Below are 23,582 nucleotides of genomic sequence, written 5' to 3'. Positions count from 1 at the left end.
AAATCTATTTGAATCTTACTCAGATAACGTACTAATTTATGAAATAAAGACAAACAATTATTAATAATCATTTGGGCATGGAAAAATACATTTATGTTCGTAAAATAAATAGGATAAATTAAATAACTCAATTAAGTTAAATAAATAATTTTTTTTTCATACCCTCGACAAAAGTCTTGGTCTTTATAATGTTATATTTTATAGTTAAATTAATAAAGTAAGAAGAACAGTATAGTATAAATTTTATAGAAATGGAGAAAGTAAGAACTGTGGCTTTTGCGTCTTTATTCCTATTTCTTTATAAAATTTCTGACGATTCTTAGATAGGACCATTCCTATCCTTATTTTTTTTTTTACTCTGTCATTCGATTTTATGATTCGGGTGGTGAAATACTACTACTAATTAGCGTAAAACCCTTGCTCGTCTGTGGAAATCGACTGCAATTGGACTTTTCTGGACTATCGCGTCACGTATCACTTTCAGAAGCCTTTAGTTTCCATCATCCGATATTTAATTTTATTATTATTATATAGTCGCTGATTATTTATTGCACTGATGAGGAAATTGCGAATCAATCGCTGTTGCTTAGTGGACTATATTAATTGGGAATCATATATTCAGCGACAAAAGCCTCGATAATTATGTAATAATATGCAATATTAATAACGATTAAAATTATTTATAATTTTTTCAATATTTTAACTTAACTTTAATAATATGTTCGAATAGTAATTATAAATTGTTACAGATGTGTAAATAAATTTCTTTACTAACTGAATTTAAAGGAAAAGTTAGGAAATCTGCTTGTATCTACTTGGCAAAAGATTTTTTATTATTTATTTTTTTGTAATGATTTATTGGTTTCTATTCTTCCAATAATTTTAAATTAAAAAATTTAAAATTTACAAGAATTTATTCCTACATATTTAATTTACTAATGAAAATTCCATTTATTCTATTTTATTTTTTAATCGGCCTGAAGTATTAAAATATTAATTCATGATTTATTTAAGTTATTAATCAGTATTGATTTAATGACGAGTAAACATATATAAATATGAATAACGTTTAAATTATATGAACAATAGTCTCTACGCATGAAATTAAAAATAATATATATAGCATTACATGCAAAATGAACATAAATTATTAAAATATACGGACATTAAGTTTTATAACCTGTGATATAAATTTATTATTAAAAACATTATATATTTAGATTACCATGTAATAAATAATTAATAACATAATAATAAAATTATGTAAAGAAATTTTATTCATTTCTTTTCCGGGTGAAAACAGATAGATGTACTATTTCATGAATTAAAGTGTTTTTCTGTAGGAAAAAGGCAGTATAAAATTAACTGGTAAAAGATAAAGGAGAATAAAATGAGAAGGTACTCGACGAGTCAGAAAAAAGTACATCACTTAATCTTGTAAACTCTGAAAGAGTACAATAGACCTCTGTCGAGAACAAAGTAAAAAAAGGAAAAAATAGCAAGTGAGTTAGAAAGAGGGAATATCAAAAAGAGAAAAGTGCTAAGCAAGTGAGAGGACAAAAGAAAGTGAGTTGGTCGACCCTGTTAACCACACTTAATATTGTTTTTTAATGAGCCCATCGCATCTTGGTCATTAGTGGAACAAAGTCAAATGAGAATGAACACACGTACGAGTGAAATTCCTCACTTTTTCACATACTATTTTTTTAAAGTGATTGTACAAAACATTTTAGATTCGTCTATGTAAAAGTTCTAGTTTGGTATGCTTAGTCCGATTGACAAAGTGGTATATACCTTCTCCACCTTATTTCGCATCCCTTTTTCTCTTCTCTTTTGGTTCTTATTCTGCCTCTCTTTCCTCTTATGAACCGCGTGTCTGAGCCACATGTTGAGAGATGCTCAAGAGCATCTCCTTAACCCCGAAAGGTAGCGTAGTCTACTAAAGTAAGACCACGTGAACACCAAAGTAGGAGGAAAAGAAAAAACGGGAGAGAGAGAGAGAGAGAGAGAGAGCGAATAAATATATGCATTTGGTAGTCAGCAGCATTAGGTAGAGTGCTCGCTTCGCTATTTGGTTGGACGTTTAGTTAGTTACTATATATCCCCACAATTTATCTATTTCTTCAACCCTCTACGACGTGTGCTCTCTCTCTCTCTCTCTCTCTCTCTCTCTCTGGATCTATATCTCTCTCTGAATATATGCTTCTCACCTTTTATCTTCCTGATCCAGTCTATATTTCACACACTTTCGGTATCATATATTTTAAACAAAATGGTCTAGCCTTTCTATTTCTATATCTACATCCATCCAACCTGCATCTTCCTCTATTCTGTTCTATTCTTTTTATGTTTTTTCACTTTCTACTTTCTTGTTTGGGATCGGAGACAATATGTGATCTCTTCAACCTCTCTCTCTCTCTCTCTCTCTCTCTCTCCCTCTCTCTCTCTCTTTCGCTCTTTCTTTATATTGTTTTTACTCCTTTCATTCTAATAGCAAATTATCAATGGTAAGTTTTTGTTGATCCTTTCCGTAGATCTCTTCAATGCAAGAACAATTTTATGCATATCTTTATAATTTTTTTTCATTTTTATTTCATCTACTTGAATAAACTAAATATTATTATGCTTAAATATGCTTATTATCTATCTAAAAGAAATACTAAAATACTTTAGACATTTATTTGAACTATATAATTTTAAAATGAATTACTTTTACTGTACTGTAATGGATGATATTATTAAAGCTCTAGTATGATATATCAGTAAGCTTTATAGTTTTGTCTTAATAATAATAATGTGCAGATAAATAAAATACTTATTGCATTTAAAATTATAATCAACGGATAAAACCATACGTACTGTATTTTATTACATTTCTAGGAATTTTTTTATTTGAAAGTTATATCATTGAAGTTTTAAATTACATTTCAGAATGGAACTGTGGCTTGATAGCAAATTGATTGTAATAAACGATTTTCTCTGAAAATAATGTTAAACTTTCAATTAAAATGTTTTACAAGCAATATATATTCTTTGATTTTCATATTCATTTGGATAGAAGAAGAAATATCAAACAATTTTGTTGTTGTTGTTTTTTTTTTTTTTTTTTTTTTTTTTTAATAATTTATTATACAGATAATCATGAAATATATTTACCAATAGACATATAAATAAATGTACATTAATAAATTCGTATTTTTTGTAGTAAAGATAATTATAGATAAATTTATACACAATTATTGAAATATCTAAATTTTGATATAAGCTTTAATGTGTCTTATAAATATCTATTTTTATTATTATATCCAAGTAATAGGGAATAAATAAATATTAATGCCACATTTACGTATTATTATTATGAATATTGAAATATATTAAATTAATAGAAAAAAATTTGTTATTTACACTTATTCAGAAAATTGTGGATCTTCCTATAGGTCATACGTTAATAATGAAAATAGAAATTTATTGTAAAGGAGTTTCTAATACTTTGTATACTACAATTTTTGTTACCACAATTTAAAGATTTATTTTTCATCTTTATATAAATCCAATTTTGAAATACATAATTATTGTGAATGTCAATATTTGAGCACCAATTATTATTTTAAAATTATTTGATATTCTTTTTATGAAAATATATTCTATTCTGCTTGACGGTAAATATATCCAGAAATGCATTACCAGCTGACGTTCTTCACACCCTATTTTACATCTTCTGTACTAGAATTCCAATATCCTTTAAAAGTATCCATCTAAAAAAACTGTCACGTGCGAAATTTTTAAAAATACCGATTTGCATTAATATTTCAATATGAAAAATACCATATGGTCCCCGATGAAATTTTGTAATATTCTTCTATATAGCTAAATATATAATAATTACAAATTTATATTAAACATAGTAGCTAAATTAAGAGTAAAGGAATCATAGGTTAATTTTCAATATAATATGGCCTTTTTTTTTTTAGATAATTGCGTATATATAAAACTTCAATCTTTCGTACATTTTAAAATATTGTATGTAAACTAATACCTATTAAATATGTGGTTTAACAACGACATTAAATAAATAATTTTCTACGAAATATTGAATATTCATGAATGATGAATCAGGTCATAATGATTATAATAAATTTAAAATGCTCCAAATGTACATATCAATAAAGAAAATATTTGAAAGGATTAAATACATTGTGAAAGGATGATATTTTTTTAAATATGTGAAGATTAAAAATTTCTAACTGTATTGTAATTTTATGTATAATTTTTTCACTTATTATTCATAATGAACGTATTGTCTTTAATGAAATATCTACAATTTATACTAAAATATTAATTTGTAATATTATTTCAATAATAATATAGTAGTAAGAGCTTTATATACACAAAAGTTATAAGATTGTTCAGATACTTATATACATGCCGTCGAAATAAAATCTTTCGAAACTATTTTGAACACACGTTTCATTAAATATTTTATACATCAATCTCGGTTATGAGAATACTTTTATTATTCAATAAAGTAAAGTTCCTGTACAGTTCAATAAATTTATTTACTATTTGGTAAGAAATAATAAGTTGGGTTATTATTCAAAGAATTTAACCAAAATTAATGCCTTTTTCATTCAATAATAAAACCGTATTATTGTTCGAAGCATCCAACAGATATTTTTCAGGCAAAATGTGTATAGTTGATATGGATGATATTCTCATTACATAAGAACAATGAATTATTTAACATAAAAGCAGTGAATAGTATTTGTAACAAATAATATTCAGTGAGATGTGCTATTAATAAAGAAGTATAACCAAACTTTAATAGAATAACATTGATAGGGCAGATTTTTAGAGGAAAAATGAAAATAAAATCTGTTCTACAGTTAGGGGATAGCAATTGCTACACGGCTAGTAAAAAGTTTGAACAAATATTGATTGGATTGATTTCTCGAGGAAATTTCAAGTGCGTAAAATCATGCTAAAGTGCATGCGTGGAAGAACAGCTCCTGCCTAATCAAATTTCCCGATATTTCTATCTCATTGATATGACTACATGTTATCATGGTGTTATTTTTCTCCTTAGAACACCTCTATTTCCTGCTAACTGCGTAAGGCACAACGGCGCTCGATACTTTGTACTTTCGAATACTCCGGCTCACATTTACTGAGACGCGTGGCAAACGAATACCACCTTTGTCCATACAAACGGCCTAAGAATATTAGCTAGTTTATTTATTTATTTATTTATTTATTTATTTATTTATTTTTTTTTTTTTGAAAGAAACAAGCTTCTTCGAATTTTCATTTTATAGAAGGAGAGTGAAATCTCTTTTTTAGACTCTCTTTATCTGTCTTGTGTGCATGCAAGCTCGTAAATTGTAACAAGGCTAAAGTTGGTCAGTTCGTTGCAACCGGGCAATATCTAAAGTAATCCAGTGACACATGGGAAATCTTCAAGACTGTTATACAGTACTTTTCAATAAAACTTTCAACTCGAGTGAGAGCAAGAAATGGCCACATGTCTGCTATTCCCACCTCTCCCACTTCGCATCGTTCTGCTGCTGATAGCAGAGCAAATATATATCTAAACTTACCTAGTCGCATTGTGCTTGGTGCATTCTTGTGATAACCCGACTTAAATTCTATTTTTTTCTTTTCATCTTTCTCAGCTCTCTTTTTCTCTGTCCTCTTTATTCCCGTTAGCCTCGGAGCACGTTTACCGGAGAGAGAGAGAGAGAGAGAGAGAGAGAGAGAGAGAGAGAGAGAGAGAGAGAGAGCGAAGCAAAAATACTTTTGCGTTATTTCCAACGCGACTCACGGAGCGCACATTTTCCCTTCTCACTGCCAAGAGTTGACAAATTATTTTTACACTTGCCAGAGCTTTTACGCTAGAATGAGTAGCTGTGGAGTTTGGAATTTTTTTATATAAAGGGCGAATTTCGATAAAGCGACGGCTAGTGGTTGACTAAAAAGTTAACTCCACTCAGAAGCAAGTTACTCAATGGACAAGATTTTCGTTCGGAAAATTTTGTCGAATACGAATAGGATCAACCATGAAAACGCCTAGTTAAAAAAACTTCTACCGACTTCTTATTTTTATGTTATTTAAGCAATTCTGTCACTCTTTTTTGTTCCAACAATTCCACTAATAAATTGTGTTCTCTGCTATTTCTTTGTCATTTATAAATTGTTCATATCAATAATAAAAATCGGGAATGAATAGATCAATTTATATATTTTTCTGATAACATTATGAGCAATTCATTAGTTCAAGTAAGTATTTTGATTACTTAAGGTAATAAATTAATCCTTAAAATATATACACATCTATATATATTTATTTGTAGATGTATGTATATATGTATTTATGTAATAAATGCATCGAATATATCGTCCTATATATTTAAAACTCGTCTGTTCTATCATTGCAAAGAACTGTTAAAAGAGAAAAAATTAATAAAACTATCCGAGTACTACGATGGCCGATAAAATTCCTCTTGGCCAAAGTATTGCATAATCTGATCATCGCTACTTCCAATAATCCATACTCGTAATCCAGAAAATAACCTTTCCGGCAAAATACAGCCTAAATCAGTAAATGATCCATCGATATTGCTCTCGTTTCATTCTCGCTGAGCTAAATCGACCTCGAGTCGAGCGTAAGCTCGTGTGTCTACATTTTATTTTTCCTTCGCGCCCTACTGCTCTTTCTCTTTAAATTTACGTACGAGCAATTGCTATTTGCGAATAAATGCATGAACGTAGCAGCGCAGTTCCCGACGCTTCGCTACCGTCGAAGCCAAGCATCTACAGGTTGTCGATTCGAATGAACGTATAACTGTCCACCAACACGCTAGCGTTAGATGCTCTGCGGCGGCGTATCCAAATCCATTAGAGGGTAGACCCATCAACGAAACGCCCCTGGCCAGCCCACCGAATTTACCACCCTGTCTTTGTGTATATCTAGTGCCTGTACAAAATTCACGGATCCTGGGTTATATGTGTAGACGCAAACGTATATCGATATTTATATGGGCAAAGAGCATGCATGGATGGAATCAGAATGTCGAATAATTTACAAGTCCTTCCTCTTATTCCTTTTCAAAATTACAGCTCACTTATTTTCTAAGGAAAGAAAAAATACAATAAATTGTTATAGCTATTGCACATAGTTATTAATAATTTGCACTTCATGCTTATATAGCATACCATAAATTACATTCTAAGCGTTTTTTATGCATACGCATGTGTGTGTGTGTGTGTGATATTCACAAGATAACAATTATTAAAAGCTTTGTAATAATTACAGCATATGTGCATATATCAGTATTGGTAATAACGTGCTATTTCTAAATATTAATTTATATTTATTAGTTTATTTATAATTTATTATACTTAGTTTTAATAAGAAGCTTGAGATAATTGAGATTAGAGAATAGAGCAAATTAATTAATTAAAAAAAGTTTTATTTCATATAACTTATGGAACGATCATTTTCCAAATATTTTAATTAAACGTAATAGAAACTTTATTTAATTTATTCATTTATACGAACATTTAATTTATCCTGAAATTTATGAAATATAATATATGTTCCACCATCTATTATTTACTTCGATTATTATATTAACAATTAATTTAATGAACATTGTCAAATTAATAAAATCTATGTGCGTTAATTTAAATTTTGCTCTAATCTCACGAATAAAGAAAATTTGGATCTTAACTGACCATGGAAATGGTAATTTTTACATATTTCTTAAGGCTCGAAGAATATTATATCCAAATTAATGATGGAGTAATTATCTATTAATTAATTCGCATTTTATATATTAGGCCGTAAAGTACTGGAGCCCCTTCGTTAATCACTACATACTGGATAAATGATACTATAAAAAATGGGAATGTGCAAGTGTTTACGATGAGAGTAGTTCTTCATTTTGTATAAAAGTAGAAGCAAGAGCGTCACTAGTTGACTGGAGTTTACAAATCTGTTGACACCGCTCTTACAAGTGTTTATTTAATCCTTCTTAAACTACTGTAACGAGTAAGAAAATCTAAGAAAATATAAGAATGAGAGAGAGAGAGAGAGAGAGAGAGAGAGAGAGAGAGAACGAGAAATTTGTAAGAAAGTATGTTCTTTAGACTGTGTATGTCAACTGTTATTGTTATTTCTCGGATACTGTTTAAATTGTTAAGCTATGTTCAAGTTTTTCAACAAAATAAAGTTTAAGTAACCACGACTAAAAACTACATGTGATGATATATTTTGATATAAACTCGCTATAAATATGTGCGAATAGATTTTGTAATCCTCACTAATCTCCGAAGATAATAAAAGGTGGATACTGGCGAAAACAAGTATTTGAGAAAAGGAAAAGCTGATCGATACTTGGATCAGATGAACCTCGACAAATCTGATAAATAAATCTCATCAAAAACTATATACAAGGACTTTCACTCTTCCTTATGCTCTTTCTTAAATACTTATCCATAATATATATGTGTGCGTACGTATGTATGTATATATGTGCACATACTTTTGAATTTATCTCATCTTTCTCTCTATGCATTAAATTTATATTATTTACTTTAATATACAAATTAATATTACATACATATGCATATGTATATGATTCATCCTTGGTCACATGGCTAGTTATATATTTATTAAATATGATTTGCGCTTCTAAACGACCATTTTCTTCTAAGCTTATGCGTTTTTTTCTTCCTTCCATTGCTTTCTTCAGCTTTAGAATCAGTCCTTTTTTGTATGAATTTTAATCTAGTTTTAATTGATGTAATTTGTTTTTGTTATTTTTCTTTATCTGTCGCTTGCATTCTACTTTTAGCAAAAACATAAATCTCAGGAATAAAGAGAAAAAATGGTTTGATGTATGAAAAATTTTCTGCGTTGTTTTAACGTGGATATTCTACTGCATAAGGGAGAAAAAAAGTTTAGATAGATTGATAGATTGATAGATAGATAGATAGAGAAACGGAGTTAAAGAGAGAGAGAGGGGGGGGGGGGAGAAAACTCGTATGTTTAAAAGCAGTGTGAACATTCTGACATGTTAGTATTGGCAAATCGAAGTTCTCATAGACTTAGGGCTGAACAGAATTACGGAGTCGAGATATTTGGATCCTCTATACTCACTTTCACCGTAATGTAACTTTTGCTTACAAATCAATCCCTGATTATTACGTGAAAATATCGGGAAAATCTGTAATAAGATTTATAGAAATTAGATCTATCATTCTTTGCATACTTTGCATCGAATGAAAGATTATAAAATAGAAAATGAACCGGTCAAATAAGTTCGCGCTTTGAATTAACGACGAAAATGCAGAATGAATTAATGTTTTTAACACTTGTAAACTTACTAAACGCCTGCACAGTCTATTTCTATAAAATCCAATCGGCTGATATGTAAAAAGTCCACTTTTTATTATTCATTGGTTACATAATAATTGTGTTCAATATAATTGAAAATATATGCAAAATCTATAATTTGAAGCTATTGTACTTCGTTGACTAAATTTACAAAGATAAAATTAACTTAAGGAACGTATATATAACCGAACTACGATAACTCAACATTAATATAATAAAATTAAAGATATAAGAATGTTATATCTCATATAAGAATTCTATATATTATATAACAAAATTGTTCCCTTTTATTAGTACTATATGGCGCTCTTTAACTCGAGCCTCAGTATCGTGGATTCGCATCGCAAAGTGTACAAGCTAGCGAAAGGCTATATATATAGAAATCGAGATATAGATAAGAATAAGGGTTGAAATAGATAGAGAGGTATTGCAAGAGATGAGCATAGATGTCTAATACAGACCGGATTACGCCTGAGGGACTGCGGTCCGTTTTCCATTTGGTCGAGTGGCGATGCACGTTAACATTTCTCTCTTTATGTCTTTACCTTTGACGATTTTACTTTTCATTCGCGTTTTCCTCCTTTTTTCATCCTCTATTTTTTTACCTATCTACCTCGCTGCCTACTTTCAAATAAATCAATCCATCAGGTGTAAAAAATGCAGTTATAAATACATATGTATATATTGCCACCTATTAAATAATTTGATAGATTATAATTTGTGACGTGCTATTTATAACTTAGAACTAAATGGTAAACGAGAAAGCAATGAATGAACTTTCAATTGTATAATCACTTATGATCACAATTTTTAAACTTTCGATTCCACAAATATTAAATATTTTTGTTAATTTATACTGTTTCAGGCATAAGATTAACTTATTTTTATGATTTGATTTATTTCTGAATTTATTATTATATAATTTTTTTTTTAAACACACGTTATTCCAATTAATTAAAACAATGCGAAGCAAAAAATGTAGTAAAATTTAAAACAAAAGATTTATTTTTGAAAATTTATGACCAAAATTAATTTTATGCCATTATTCCAATATATGATAAGTTTTTACTTACACATGGTTCTTAATCTAAGCCTTATAAAAAAATATGGTAAAGCATCTGTGAAATAATTTTGTATTTAAATTATCCTTTATTTCAATGTAGTTTTGTGAATTAAATATATGAATATGGATATAAATATGCGTGCTCAGAATAAGAATTCCATGTAGTTTATTTGAACAACTATAATTATACAATTGATTATCATATCTTTATAATTAATAATTTATTAAATACACTTTCAAGATTATTTTATGTTTGTTTTGGTACAAAAGTAAACTAATAAAAATAAAACTTGCTATAATAATGATGATGATATACATATATATATATATATATATATATATTCAGAATTACATTAGAAATTAATAAAATAAAGAAAATTTACAGTCAATATGTCATTGCTTACAAACTGCTAATTATGACTAAAAGTGTAATTTAAATGAGTTAATTTTAAAAATTTAATATTCAAATTTAAAATGTTACTTATTTATAAATATAAACATAGCGATGTAAAATTATTGAACATTTACAAATTTGAAATAAAAGTAATTTATTCAATTAATATATCAATAATTTCTCTTCAAAAAACAATATTTATTCATTATTTCGCCAATATTATTGTAATTTAATAACATTAAATAACAGATATAAGATTATTATACTAAAGATTTATAAATGCAACAAAAAAAAAAAATTTTTTTTTAAATACGGTATAAAAAGCAATATTGTATAAAATACAAAAATAAATATTTTTAAGAATAAACAAAAATATTTAAAAATTATAATTCAAAATGAAAATTAACACATCAATTATCTTATTACGTACAATTAGGATACTAAGAAATTACAAAATTCAAATTCTGATTAACAATAACTTAAAAAAATTTTTGAACAAATTTAAAATAATAATTTTATTAAATATTAATTGAAATCTAGGATAATAATAAAATGGTAGATATATAAAAATTTATTGTGTAAATAAAATTATAAAATAAAATATTGAAAACAAAATTGGTTTTATTTATAGTTTCAAATTTACATTAAATTGAAGCTAAGAAAATCTTTATGAAAAAGACTATAAGCATTTTGTCAATTTACTAGTAGTTGGTAAACTAATTTTTTTATCCATATAATGTTAATATTTCTTTACATGTTGATATATGTAAAACCAATATGATTTTATCAAATACTAATAAAGAGTGAATCCTCAATGTATATTATTCATAATTCTGTTTATCGTATTTATAATTGATTTCAACTAAAGATAATCTTTTTCCTTTAATTTCATGAGATTAATTAATTTTACTTCTTAAAGAGAAAAAATAAATTAAAAAAATGAAATTTACAACAATTTAGTCTAAAACATTATTTTAATAAATTTCAAAATACAGCACTTAATTTTGATTGTGAAAAATGCTAAACACACAAACAATACTTTAAACAAATATTTAAATCATTTAATATCATAATGCCTAATCATGCGTGTATTAGCGTAATTTTCCTTACATTATAGACGCATTTTTTCATATTGAAGAGTCATAAAGAGAAATACTTATGTGAAATAATAATCGGACGTTTTACTGCTAAAATATAATCCTTGATTGAAATTCTCAAGACACAAGCGATAAATTCAATCGCGAACAAACACGACAGAATAGATCCGGATTGCTTCCAATCCGGAACGAAAACACAAATACGTACATTTCTCGAATGCGCTCCTCTCTCTCTCTCTCTCTCTCTCTCTCTCTTCCAGCCTATTTCTTTTTCTTTTCTAATTCCCCACTTTTCTATCTTTATTTTTTTTTATTCCCTTCCCCGCTTGTTTAAAAAAATACATTGTGAAAATATATTGAAGCTGCCGGATTTCAAAGTATTCGAAGACGCAATGGTTCTCATTCTCGTTACAACTATCTCTTTAGCAGATAATCAATAGTAGTATAATCGGAATTTTTTGTAGACACTGATTTTAACACTGATTCAATAGTCATACAAATAAAAAACGAACGATCTTCTGAGCGAGTATAATTGCATCTTTATTATATAAGAAAATTTCAATAAAATATTGAATATTTAAGAGAAAATATTTCAAGTTGAAATGTAATATTGCATGGCAAAAGTAAATACAGGAAAGCACAGATAAGAAATAAATTAAATCAAATGAAATTTCGATACCACACAAGTATTGACTATAAGACATAATTTAATAATACAAATAAATAACAAAAAGTATAAAAGATATGTTTTTAAAAATAACTGATTTAAAAAAGAATATGATATTGAAAAACTATGGCTCCGTATATTCCTTTAAAAGTGACTTATCGTAGTCCTATAACAAATTGTATATGATTAATCTTCTTTTAACCAAGAATCTCATAGACATTTTTCAATCTTATCTGCTACTATTAAAGTTTTTTTACGTGCATTCTTATTTTAAGTAAAAATCTAATTTTCAAGCCTGTATCAGAGAATACTTTCCTTTAGAAAATAATATTAAATTCAATATTTAATAAGCATAATTTTTCAAAAAAGTGTAAAAACGTACAAAAACGTAGGCATTTATTATGGAAAAAAATATATGAAAAAAAAAAATAAATTAATAGAAATCTATAATGCCTATCTTGTAAGTTTTAGTCGTGTTAAAGGATTTATTTTTCTCAACTATAGTAAAAGGTAACTACTCGTATTGTATAAGAATAAGCCCAAGCAGCACATTTATCACCCAGCTGATTATAGATTATTGTATAACATTGTTCAGTTACGTGTGTAAAAGTTATCTTTATGATCATAAAATAGTTATATTTAGTAATATTTAAGGCTGTAATTTCTCCATATCTTCGATCTGAGCTGTCGCTTACAATAGCATAATATATGCATTATCCTATTAGAGCATAGTAAAAGCTGGATATGTGGGCATATAAAATAATGAAAAATTTACTCGAATAATAACTAAATGAGTCCTCGACCTTTTTTTTATGTAAGATCAATTGATGGAAATGTTTTATTGATGGATTTCTCATTAAAGATGAAGCCAGAGTTAGAGACACACATAGATAGAGAGAGATAGATAGATAGATAGATAGATAGATAGAGAGATAGATAGAGAGAGAGAGAGAGAGAGAGAGAGAGAGAAATGATAAAATTGATAGTAAAATATAGCTTGGAAGACATTTATTGGATGGTAACGCTATCCGAGAGTCCGGTTGTTTCGCTGCGTATCGGTGTCGTTTGGTTTTTAGCTTGTCACGTGACGTCTCTATAAACGACCGCTAACGTCAGACTGTATCGTAAAATGCGCATATAAAAGCCTGACAACGCCAAGGTAGAAGGGCATACATATAAGCAATAGATTAAGAAGAAAGAGGAGTACAGGTGCAACCTAGAGCTGGAGTAGGCAGGTAGCAAGAGCACGAAAGGCCATTAAACACAAACTGTTCGTGACGGCCTTACGGGATGTAGCGAGAGGCCAGGGTAAAACGAACTCTGTGCCCCCGTTACATCGTTATGGCTTAACGCCATACACAGAGTACATTGCCTCTTAGGGTTGCTTCTTCGCCGTCGACTCTCTCGCCAGGCTATTCTTCGTCTTTTCAAGGGACGGCAAAAGGGCGGACGTAATACTGACGCCTCAACTACGTAGGTGGCGCTCATGTTCTGGTATACTTTCACTCCCCCTCCCGCCCACCGCTTCCTGCTCATCCGCGAGCTCTTATTTCTCCCGCAAAGTAAAACGTGTTTTGTGCTATCCCTAAGATATGGCGAATTCCTTGGGAATTACATGAGGCAAAGTTGCTTCGTGCGTAAAACGTTTTCTCAAGTCTATGGTATGCAAGCTGAATTTAACTTTCATAATTAGTTCGACATGATTTATGTTGGTAGCCATTTTCAGCTCGTTAAAATATTAAAAGTGTTAGGAGACAGCGATAGGAGTTTGCATTAAATTGCTCCATCTTACGATGAAATATAAACTTTTTAAAATAATAAAGATCAATAACATAACTTTTGTCGCGAGAAAGAAGATATTGTAAGATATTACTTCTGATCTTCGTAAATTTAATTTTTCGAATTCTTGGAGTCAAACAAATCTTGTAACATTTTATAGCGAATTAGACTTTAATACGACAGCTTTAAAAATCGTGTATCTTCTAATATTAATTTCTGAATATGTATAGTGTTTTGATATTCATAAAACAAAAAGAATATTATTCCAAGGTGTGATTTATTAATGCAAGTGTTTATTGAATATTTTGGTTATGAAATGGAAAACTTTTTATATTACAATTAATAAGAAAATTGTTGTTTAACTGTTATTAAATATATAACCTCTTATAAATCAGACACACAGTCAAATGATAGATAATTATCAATTCAATTAAGCATCTATATGAATTCTTCGTTCATACGTTTTCGAATTAGTTACAATAATATCACACTGTCCAATAAATAATTTCGCTTTGATGCTATATGCGACACTCTTAGGATTGCAATTAAGATTTAAATAGATTATAATCTTACGTATTCAAATGTTATAGCAATTGTGATTAGCAATAAAGTTGCATAATATTGCAAAATGATCACAATAAAATAATAAATAATCAGATGAATAAGAAATTCCTATTAATAAAATATAATTAGTTTAGTTCAAAATTGGAAAATCCCATCGCAGATTATAAAGTAAATAAATCGAGTCAAAAAGTTTGTCACGCAACTAATGATCCAACTGCGTGACAAAAAATGTATAAGAAAATCCCACGTCAGTGGTTTACCGACACCTTTGTACCTGAGGGTACAAATCTGCATCGCCTAATGGTCCTTTAGGGAGCAATGACCTTATCATCAGCAAGATATTGGGATCAGTGTAAATCGGCCGAGTTTCATTATACGGTTTCCGTAAAAAGACTATGCTTTATCGCAACCGGGGCAACATCGAAATGGAAAAATACATTTTTATTATAAAATTTAATTATTTTATTATACATTTTTATTATAAAATTAAATTATTTTATTTATAAATAATTAATTTTCTAAATATTGTTAAGATTAATCCTTCTTTTAAATAGACAAATACATTTAACAATTCTTGTAAGCTTATTGATGTCTTTTACTATAATACAGCGGCTTTTATTCTTTTATTTGATCATAAAATTATTATAGATTAAAGCAATATTAAAAATGTCAATAGGGTAATTATCACTTTTTTTCTCGAGTATTTTAATATATTTTAATATATCTTACATGAAAGAATTAATTTATCTCACCTTCTCATGTTCGTAAATAATATTGTATAAAATACTATATAATCACAAATAATTTTTGATTATGTATAATTTCAAAGGTTACGCAGATAACTTTAATCAATAGAGTTTATAAATTTAATCTAACTATATTCAGAAACTTCAATTTTTTAAAGTTATAATTACTTTAATAATCCAATAAAAAATATGCATAAAATCCTGAATGCGTATGATATTTTATTATTTAACTAATATACTTTGAAATGCATTTAATTAAAACTCATTATTAGGTACAATATGTGGATTAAAATTCGCAAATAATGAAAATAAAATTTATATTTTATTACAATGTAATGGAAATTTATTCACCAAATACGTCGGATTAAGAATTAATTTTATACAAAGTTTTAAATTTTATTTTATATTCATTACTTTTATATAATTTGTTCCACATAATTTTTATTTATTTGTTTTACTAACTTCTTGTTACGTTTCCGTTAAGAAATTTTCTTCAATTTAGAATAGTTCAAAATTTTTAATTTCTTCACTGTTTTATCATTTTAAATCTCATCGTTGTTACATATTAATTCAGATATTAATTCATTACAAAAAGAATAGTTTTTAATCTATTTAATAAGACAGTGAATATTTAATATACATATAAGTGACAAAAAATTTTTTGTAATTGTTATTAACTTGAACTACAGATAATAAATATTTTACAAAAATGTCAAACGTTATATATATATATATATATATAATTATAAATTTATTTTAAATTTATTCTTTACAAATAATTTATAATGTATAAGTAATGCACATATAAACATGCATATATAAATCTTTATTCTAATTATAATTTTATTAGAAAGTCAAGAAAAATAAAATATTTTATTTATATAATAAGGCGCTTAGATATACATTTTGTCGATTAAATATAAGTTAAATAAAAGTTTTTTGGGTCATTTATAAATGTAACGTGATAAAAGCCGTAATTATTAATAATCAGGTAAACATACTATGTTTGTCTTCAATTCGTTTGTATATTTTTTTATGTGTGTGAACACTAACTCATTTTGAATCTAAAAAGTTTTCAAATTAAACAGTTCAAGGACAGTTGTTTAGAATAATTATTTTAAAATTTCAGTGAAATATTTCCACAGCATTAATTAGGTATTAAATTACTGTTTATGTAATTCATAATTATTAATAAAGTATTTCTTTAACTAATATTTTTAAAAAATTGTATATTTTATGATGGAAAGTATCTCGCTTTAAATATTTTTATAAAATGTGTCAATTTTTAAAAAACGTAAATTTTTAAAACGTAGAGTGAAGGAAAGAATGTTCAAAATATATTAATCAATTGAATAGTTCTTATATATTTTATATACCATTTTAATAATATTTATTGCTACAAATAGATTTTTTTATATTAGAAGGGAAATATCGAATGGAAAAAACTTTATATAAAAGTTATGCAAATGCATTGTAAGAAATTTTTTGTGTCAATAATTTACATATAATGCGAGATTTGTTATAATTTTTCAAAGAATTTAATGGAGTACTTGAAAATATAAAAATCGATATTAATATTAGACAAATAAAATATTTTATGTAATATGAATGAAATATCATTGAAATAATTTAATAAAATATGATAATATTTTATGTAAAATAAATATTGATAGGATTAATTTTTAAAATTACAGTCTATTTATCTAAACATGTTTAATTAAAAACATATTTTTTAAAAGAAATCGCCTATTTATACACAAACTCTATAATATAAATACATTCTGTACAATAATACTTTTTAATTATTTTTTAAATTTTAATTTTTTGTCTTCAGAAATTATAAATTTATAAAATTATTTTAGTTATAGGTAAAAAATATTATCGTTTACTACTGGGATAGCAAATTCAGTTTTATAGGATCGCTTAAAGATAAAATTTGGAATAATTCTACTTTTGAAGAAATTTCCAATACAGTCTACGAATATATAAATAGCTGCAGTCAAATTTGTCCTTAATATTTTTCGAATAAATTTTTTATTGTATTACCATTAGCTCTTCTTCAAATTGTATGTAATTCATTTAAAGATTACATAAAAGTCATTTATTATTTAGAAAATTGTAACAAAACTTGCGTTCGTTCTTACATTTTGGTTAAATAGGTCAACTCATTTCCTTTTGTTAAATATTTCAGTAGAAATAGGCGGCCAAAAGGTTAATGAACTTTATCCGGACGTATTTTTCATTTGAAAATTGTAGCAGAAGTGCACATTTGACACGCTAAGCATTACGATACCATACGATATATGATAAATAGCCCTATTAATCGTAATGTTCATGCTAGCATAAATTAGAATCTTTATTAAGTTTCAACGACAGTATAATATCTACCATGAAACTTACTTTCTTTTATTTATTTATTTTTTTTTAATGTTTTTTTTTTCGTTTTTTGATACCTTTTTCAACAAGCATTATAAAGCTGTTAATAAACGAAGAGGCTTTTATAATTACTTACAATTAACTTGGTTACAAGTCCAATATAATTAATAAATATGCATAAGAAAATTGAAAATAGAAAGTGACATTGATTAATAACTTAAATTACATTTATCAAATACAGAGCAGTAGCTGAAATATTTTTAACCGAACTGTTCTTACGGCTGTTTCTATCTACTTTCAGACATTTCACTTGCCAACTTTATAATTTTAGAAATCGGAATCTAGTGGAAAATGTTATGGCTAACACTCGCCAGCATTTCATTTCTATCCACTTCATTCTCCGAACATTTATTTTTCAAAACTTTGCCCCATTCACAATTTTCAAGACGTCAAAATGTGAATCAACATAATAGCTTTGTAAAGGTGTATGCGAAAGTACAATATATATATGAAGAGTTCATCCATCGCTGCGTCAGGGTACGGTTTGTCTAGTCTTGCTCGTAATAATACAGCTTCCGAAAATGGCTCGAACCCATTTTTACACCCCATAAGAGAGTCAGTGGGCCATTGTTCTTACTCAAGCTCTTTGTTCCACGTAGCAGCTCCCTTTCTCCAACTAGTTCATATGTTGGTTGCGCAACGGAGTTGGGCTGATTTAACGAGGAATTGTGGAGCGATACATCACCGTACTGAAATACCGCAATGGCACGTACGACCTTACGCGCGGAAGCCTGGATAATATCGATGAAAAGCCCCTCATCTTGGTAATGCGTGAGAGACAATCGACGATATATATATAATATGATTTACTAAAAATTGCGTTAAAGCACTGAATCGCAAATTGATATCATGATTATGAGATAAACAACGAGATACCAATGAGTTTTTTTGTTTTCACTGATATCATGTTACGGGAGATATGCAGAAAGAAAAATAAGCCAAATGCTTCGAACGTTGGAAAGAAATTTAACTGTTTTAGCACAAAGTAAAGAATATCCGAAAAATATAAGCGGTTAGATAAATATTGACGACATATTGTTTTCTCCTTGATAAAAACAATCATCCAGGATAATCTGATAAAATGTATTAATGTCACGACTACGTCTGAAATATTTAATGTATATCAAAATATAAATGGCAAAAGATTTTAAGAATTTTTCTACTAGTTAACGTACCCTTAAAATTACTTTCTATTATACAATTTAAGCATTAAATTATAGGATTTTAGTAAGAATTGAGTACTTTTGCCAGCCACTACATAAGATATCGTTCAATTTTACCATAAGCCTTTTCAAAGATTAAATGCGCGATCAAGCTAATTACGGGCATATTCTAGAGAATTTCATCTTATAAAGTAAGAATCTTATTATCAACTTAATACCCTCCCAATATGCTAACTATCTATTAACTATATTTTATGCTTTATAGCTTGTCTTGAAATTCTTTTAATCTTCGCAGCGTAAGAAATTCAGATACGAATGATCGATTAAAAACGCAATATTTATTATTAACTATTTGACAGATAGTTGAAAGCAATGTGCTCTGCGACTATAAGCACTCGTCATATTAAAAATAACAATTAAAAAATTTAACAATTAAAAACAAAACACGGTATTAAACTTGAAGTGTATGTAATTGAAAATGTTCGAGACAAGTCTCTTAAATAAGTGAAAATTATTTAAAAATTAATTATTATAAAATGTTTCAGTGCCCGTAGTGCGCATAGTAGCACTGGTGGGAGAGCCAGCGTATCTGCCCTGTGACATATCACCCAGTCAAGAAGATGACGCCGTTCGTCTTATTCTCTGGTTTCGCGATGATCGCGGAAGCTCTTCCTCGTCGATATACAGGCAAGTAACTTTTTATAACTTAACATAAGCAACTGAGTGGTTGGCAAACCACATTTCAAAGTTGAAGCATCAACTTATAATAAAGATAGCCCACAAAATCTATGCGCCCTCGGCTCAAGCGTGCAAACTAATCCGACAAAAATCCGCTAATGTCAATTATGGCATGCACGTACAAACAGCATATACATGCAACATACAATCGTGTTATCTACATGGAAGTGCTTTGGCGGTGGTAGTAAATCGAATCACGCGTGACAGCTATTTTTAATCGACGGTACGTTCAATTTTCTCTGGTAAACACAGGAGCAGACGCTTTCATCGGAGCAAATCGTACCGCGCTCTAAACTTTTGTATATACGCTCCCCATCATCAAGTGATGCTTTACGCCTTGTTTAATCGCTACTCAAATAAAGCGAAAATGAAATGAAAGAGGACAAGAGAAATAGGTAGACAAAAAATCATTGTCTATAGAAATCGAACGAATAACCAAGAGATGAATTAAGAGTTATATTTCGACGCCAATATTGATTATTGATCCCTGGAAACTTTAATATTCAATGTACTATTGTATATTTTTAATTGGTTTCTTATAATTAAGAGTCAATAATGTTGGATATAATAATAAAATTTCAAAGTTCGATTAACATAAGTATTGAATAATTTTACTTTTCTCTTACGAATAATTGAGTAGTCTGGTCTTTTCAAAATACTAATCAATAATTAATAACATTGATCGCGATAATTATATAAATTATTACTATCTTGTTTAATATAATATAATATGTAGGGCAGAAAAGCAAAGGATTAATTTATATTAATAAGACTTAATTATCTATAAGAAATTATTGATTAATATTGTACTTTTTATATATTCCTTTCTTATGCAATACATTAAGAATACAGCAGGTTAAATACAGAAGTTTTGGAATATGAAAAATTATGTATTTAAGTACATCGGCGAGACTGATAATTATTATGAATTAACAATATTAAACCCTTACGGTCATGCCATTGGCCGTTATCAATAATTACGACTTTGGTAAAGACTCTTCTCTATTTCTTATACTCTTCTAACATTGATACGACATCCATATAAAATTCCAGCTCGGATTTCTCGTTATCCATTATAATTTCTTATTATCTTTAGAATTGATCTTTCACTCTTACGACGATTGTCTACAATATTCTATTCGACTTATATTCATCAAGTATCTTGAGTGTTATGCTTTTCGGCTTATTCTTGTTGACATTATGCACGAAGCTCATATTGGCCATGTTTATAGGCGAGTTAAATTCATATATAACATTTCACTCCAGACGACAGAAAAAGCAGAGAATAAATTATATTTTGAATAAAGAAACTTGAAATACTTGCAGCATCCAAGAGTATATGACAAGAGACATAAGTGAAAAAGATGATCGCTCTGGGAAAAATCTCATCCGACGATGTCAGCGACAATGTCGTATTCGTTGTTACATTCGCTATCATTACGAATCCTTTTCTTTCTCTATACTTTATATTTTCTTCATGCATATTTCCTTTTGTTCTACTAGTTTGATCATGGTCGTAAAGATATTTTACTGTGAAAAGAAAGAAAGAAAGAAAGGCAAAAAGAAGGAAATGAAAATTTATGAGCACAATTCGTGTAACTAGAACAATTTTCAGTATTTATCGCAATTGGGTTATAAATCATGTTTCGACATGATGTAAAATTTGTTTCACCGTTCCAACAAAAACACTACATCTCTCGATTTCTCTTTGCCATTCAAGCATGTCTATATTAAATTTGCAAAATAAGCAATAATGCCTATTTATATCATTTGGTACCACTACGTTAATTTACGGTAATAAAAATGGTATTGAATAAAAATTTATATGACTATTGATAAAAGAAGATATCACTAAGGAAGATGAAAATATGAAAACTGTTATTGCTTAAGGAAAATATAATATTAATTTGATATCTGTATACATGTTGTCCTACGTACATAATTGTTGAACAAATTATGTAAAAAATTCATGAAAATGTGAAAGATGTAATTAAATATTATTGTAAATAAAGATTAATAAATTTTACAATTCACGATTTAAGTATAATAATCCTGTAACGTGAATATAATCTGTGTTTAAATATACACTTAAATTTATTAAAATTATTGTTAATTAAAAGATTATTAAAATAGAATTTTAGTCTTAAGCAAAATCCTTACATAAAAATAAATGTTTGATGAAAAATGTTTTTGAAGCTTTACCTTAATAACACGTAACATGTTAATTTTAATTTTAAAAAATAAAAATAATAATCTAATAGGCAAAATTAATGGAATAATGAATCTTTCTTATAACAAAATAAGCACGATGATAAAATATTGAGAACTAATAAACGATTTATTATTACATGGCTTATATACTTATACTTAATCGATATATTTTTAATTTTTAACAATGTTAAAAAAAAAGAAAAAAAAAACATTTCTATTTAGTTAAGAATATTTGAATTTCTTTCTGATTACTTTTAGCTTGTAGGTTAAAATAGTTAGTTGATGTATGTTAAAACTTTAAAATAAAATTGAATTTTAATGGCAAAATTAATTAATCCGAATGTCATCTGTTTAAATATGCATATTAAATATTGAGATCCTGAACATAATATCATTTAAATCATTAAATTTCTTTAATGAATAAGCCATCGTATGACCTAATAATGCACATATTAAAATATCATATTTACAAATCTTCCCCTACCAAATATAAATCTTTTCTACTATAGCACATAAAATTATGTTTCATTGTATATTAATATTTGCTTTTTCAAATTGTAGTTTTTTTTAAAACTTTTTTAACTTTTATTCCTTAAAAAAAACTTCTTTGTGGGCTTAATTAATTATGCCTTCCAGGGTAATATATGATGATTAAATTTAAAATCTGGCTCAACTTCTGGCTGAAATAAGAAATCGCTTGCGATATAATCAATTTCAGTTTCATTTTAAATTTAATATCTACACACTAATATAAAAGCATGATATAAGATTGATGTAACATAATTGGAAAATATAATATAAATTGAGTTTAAAATGATTTAAGAAATATTTGTAGTGAAAACGATATGAGTAGTTAGAAAAGGAATTTATAGCGACCAGAGCAAAAATGAGGCAAGGAATCGCAGTTGAAAATCCAATGCAGAAGCAAGATAATGCATAAACTATATTCTAGAGGCTACTTTAGTCGATATCTCAAATTTACGAGACTTTTCCATTTGCTCGTCCAAAAAAGTGCCAGTAAAGAAAAAGTGTAAGGGAGAAATATCGCAGAGAGGTGGAGAAAAAAAGTAAATTTGAAAGTAATAGGGTAAGAAAAGCAGCTGTAATGAAGTGCACATTCACAGACGTATTTACAACTATGAAGAGAGGCTCGAGGAGCAAAGAAGTGTAACGCAAGCTCAAGGACATAAATAAAAATCTCAGAGTAAGATGATGCGCATTCCTCGCTTTTCTTTCGAAAAGATTCTACGTTGCTATCTTCGTATATTTATATAGAATATTCACACGCTCGTATATCTAAATAGCATTTGCTAACCCAGCCATTTTATGC

General features: G+C 27.8%; 1 protein-coding gene across 1 annotated transcript in view; it reads left to right on the top strand.

Moving 5' to 3' along the window:
• The window catches only part of LOC105366072 (neural cell adhesion molecule 1), a 174,195-nt gene that overhangs the window by 51,961 nt on the left and 98,652 nt on the right, over positions 1-23,582 (top strand). The window contains exon 2 of the mRNA XM_011504387.1: positions 19,849-19,990. Within this exon, the coding sequence (XP_011502689.1) occupies positions 19,849-19,990 (142 nt within the window). The remainder of the gene's footprint in view (positions 1-19,848; positions 19,991-23,582) is intronic.

This window comes from Ceratosolen solmsi, unplaced genomic scaffold, assembly GCF_000503995.2.
Source record: "Ceratosolen solmsi marchali unplaced genomic scaffold, CerSol_1.0 scaffold25, whole genome shotgun sequence".
Classification (NCBI taxonomy): domain Eukaryota; kingdom Metazoa; phylum Arthropoda; class Insecta; order Hymenoptera; family Agaonidae; genus Ceratosolen; species Ceratosolen solmsi.
The sequence above is the reverse complement of the archived record's forward strand: the minus strand, read 5'-3'. Positions and strand labels throughout refer to the sequence as shown.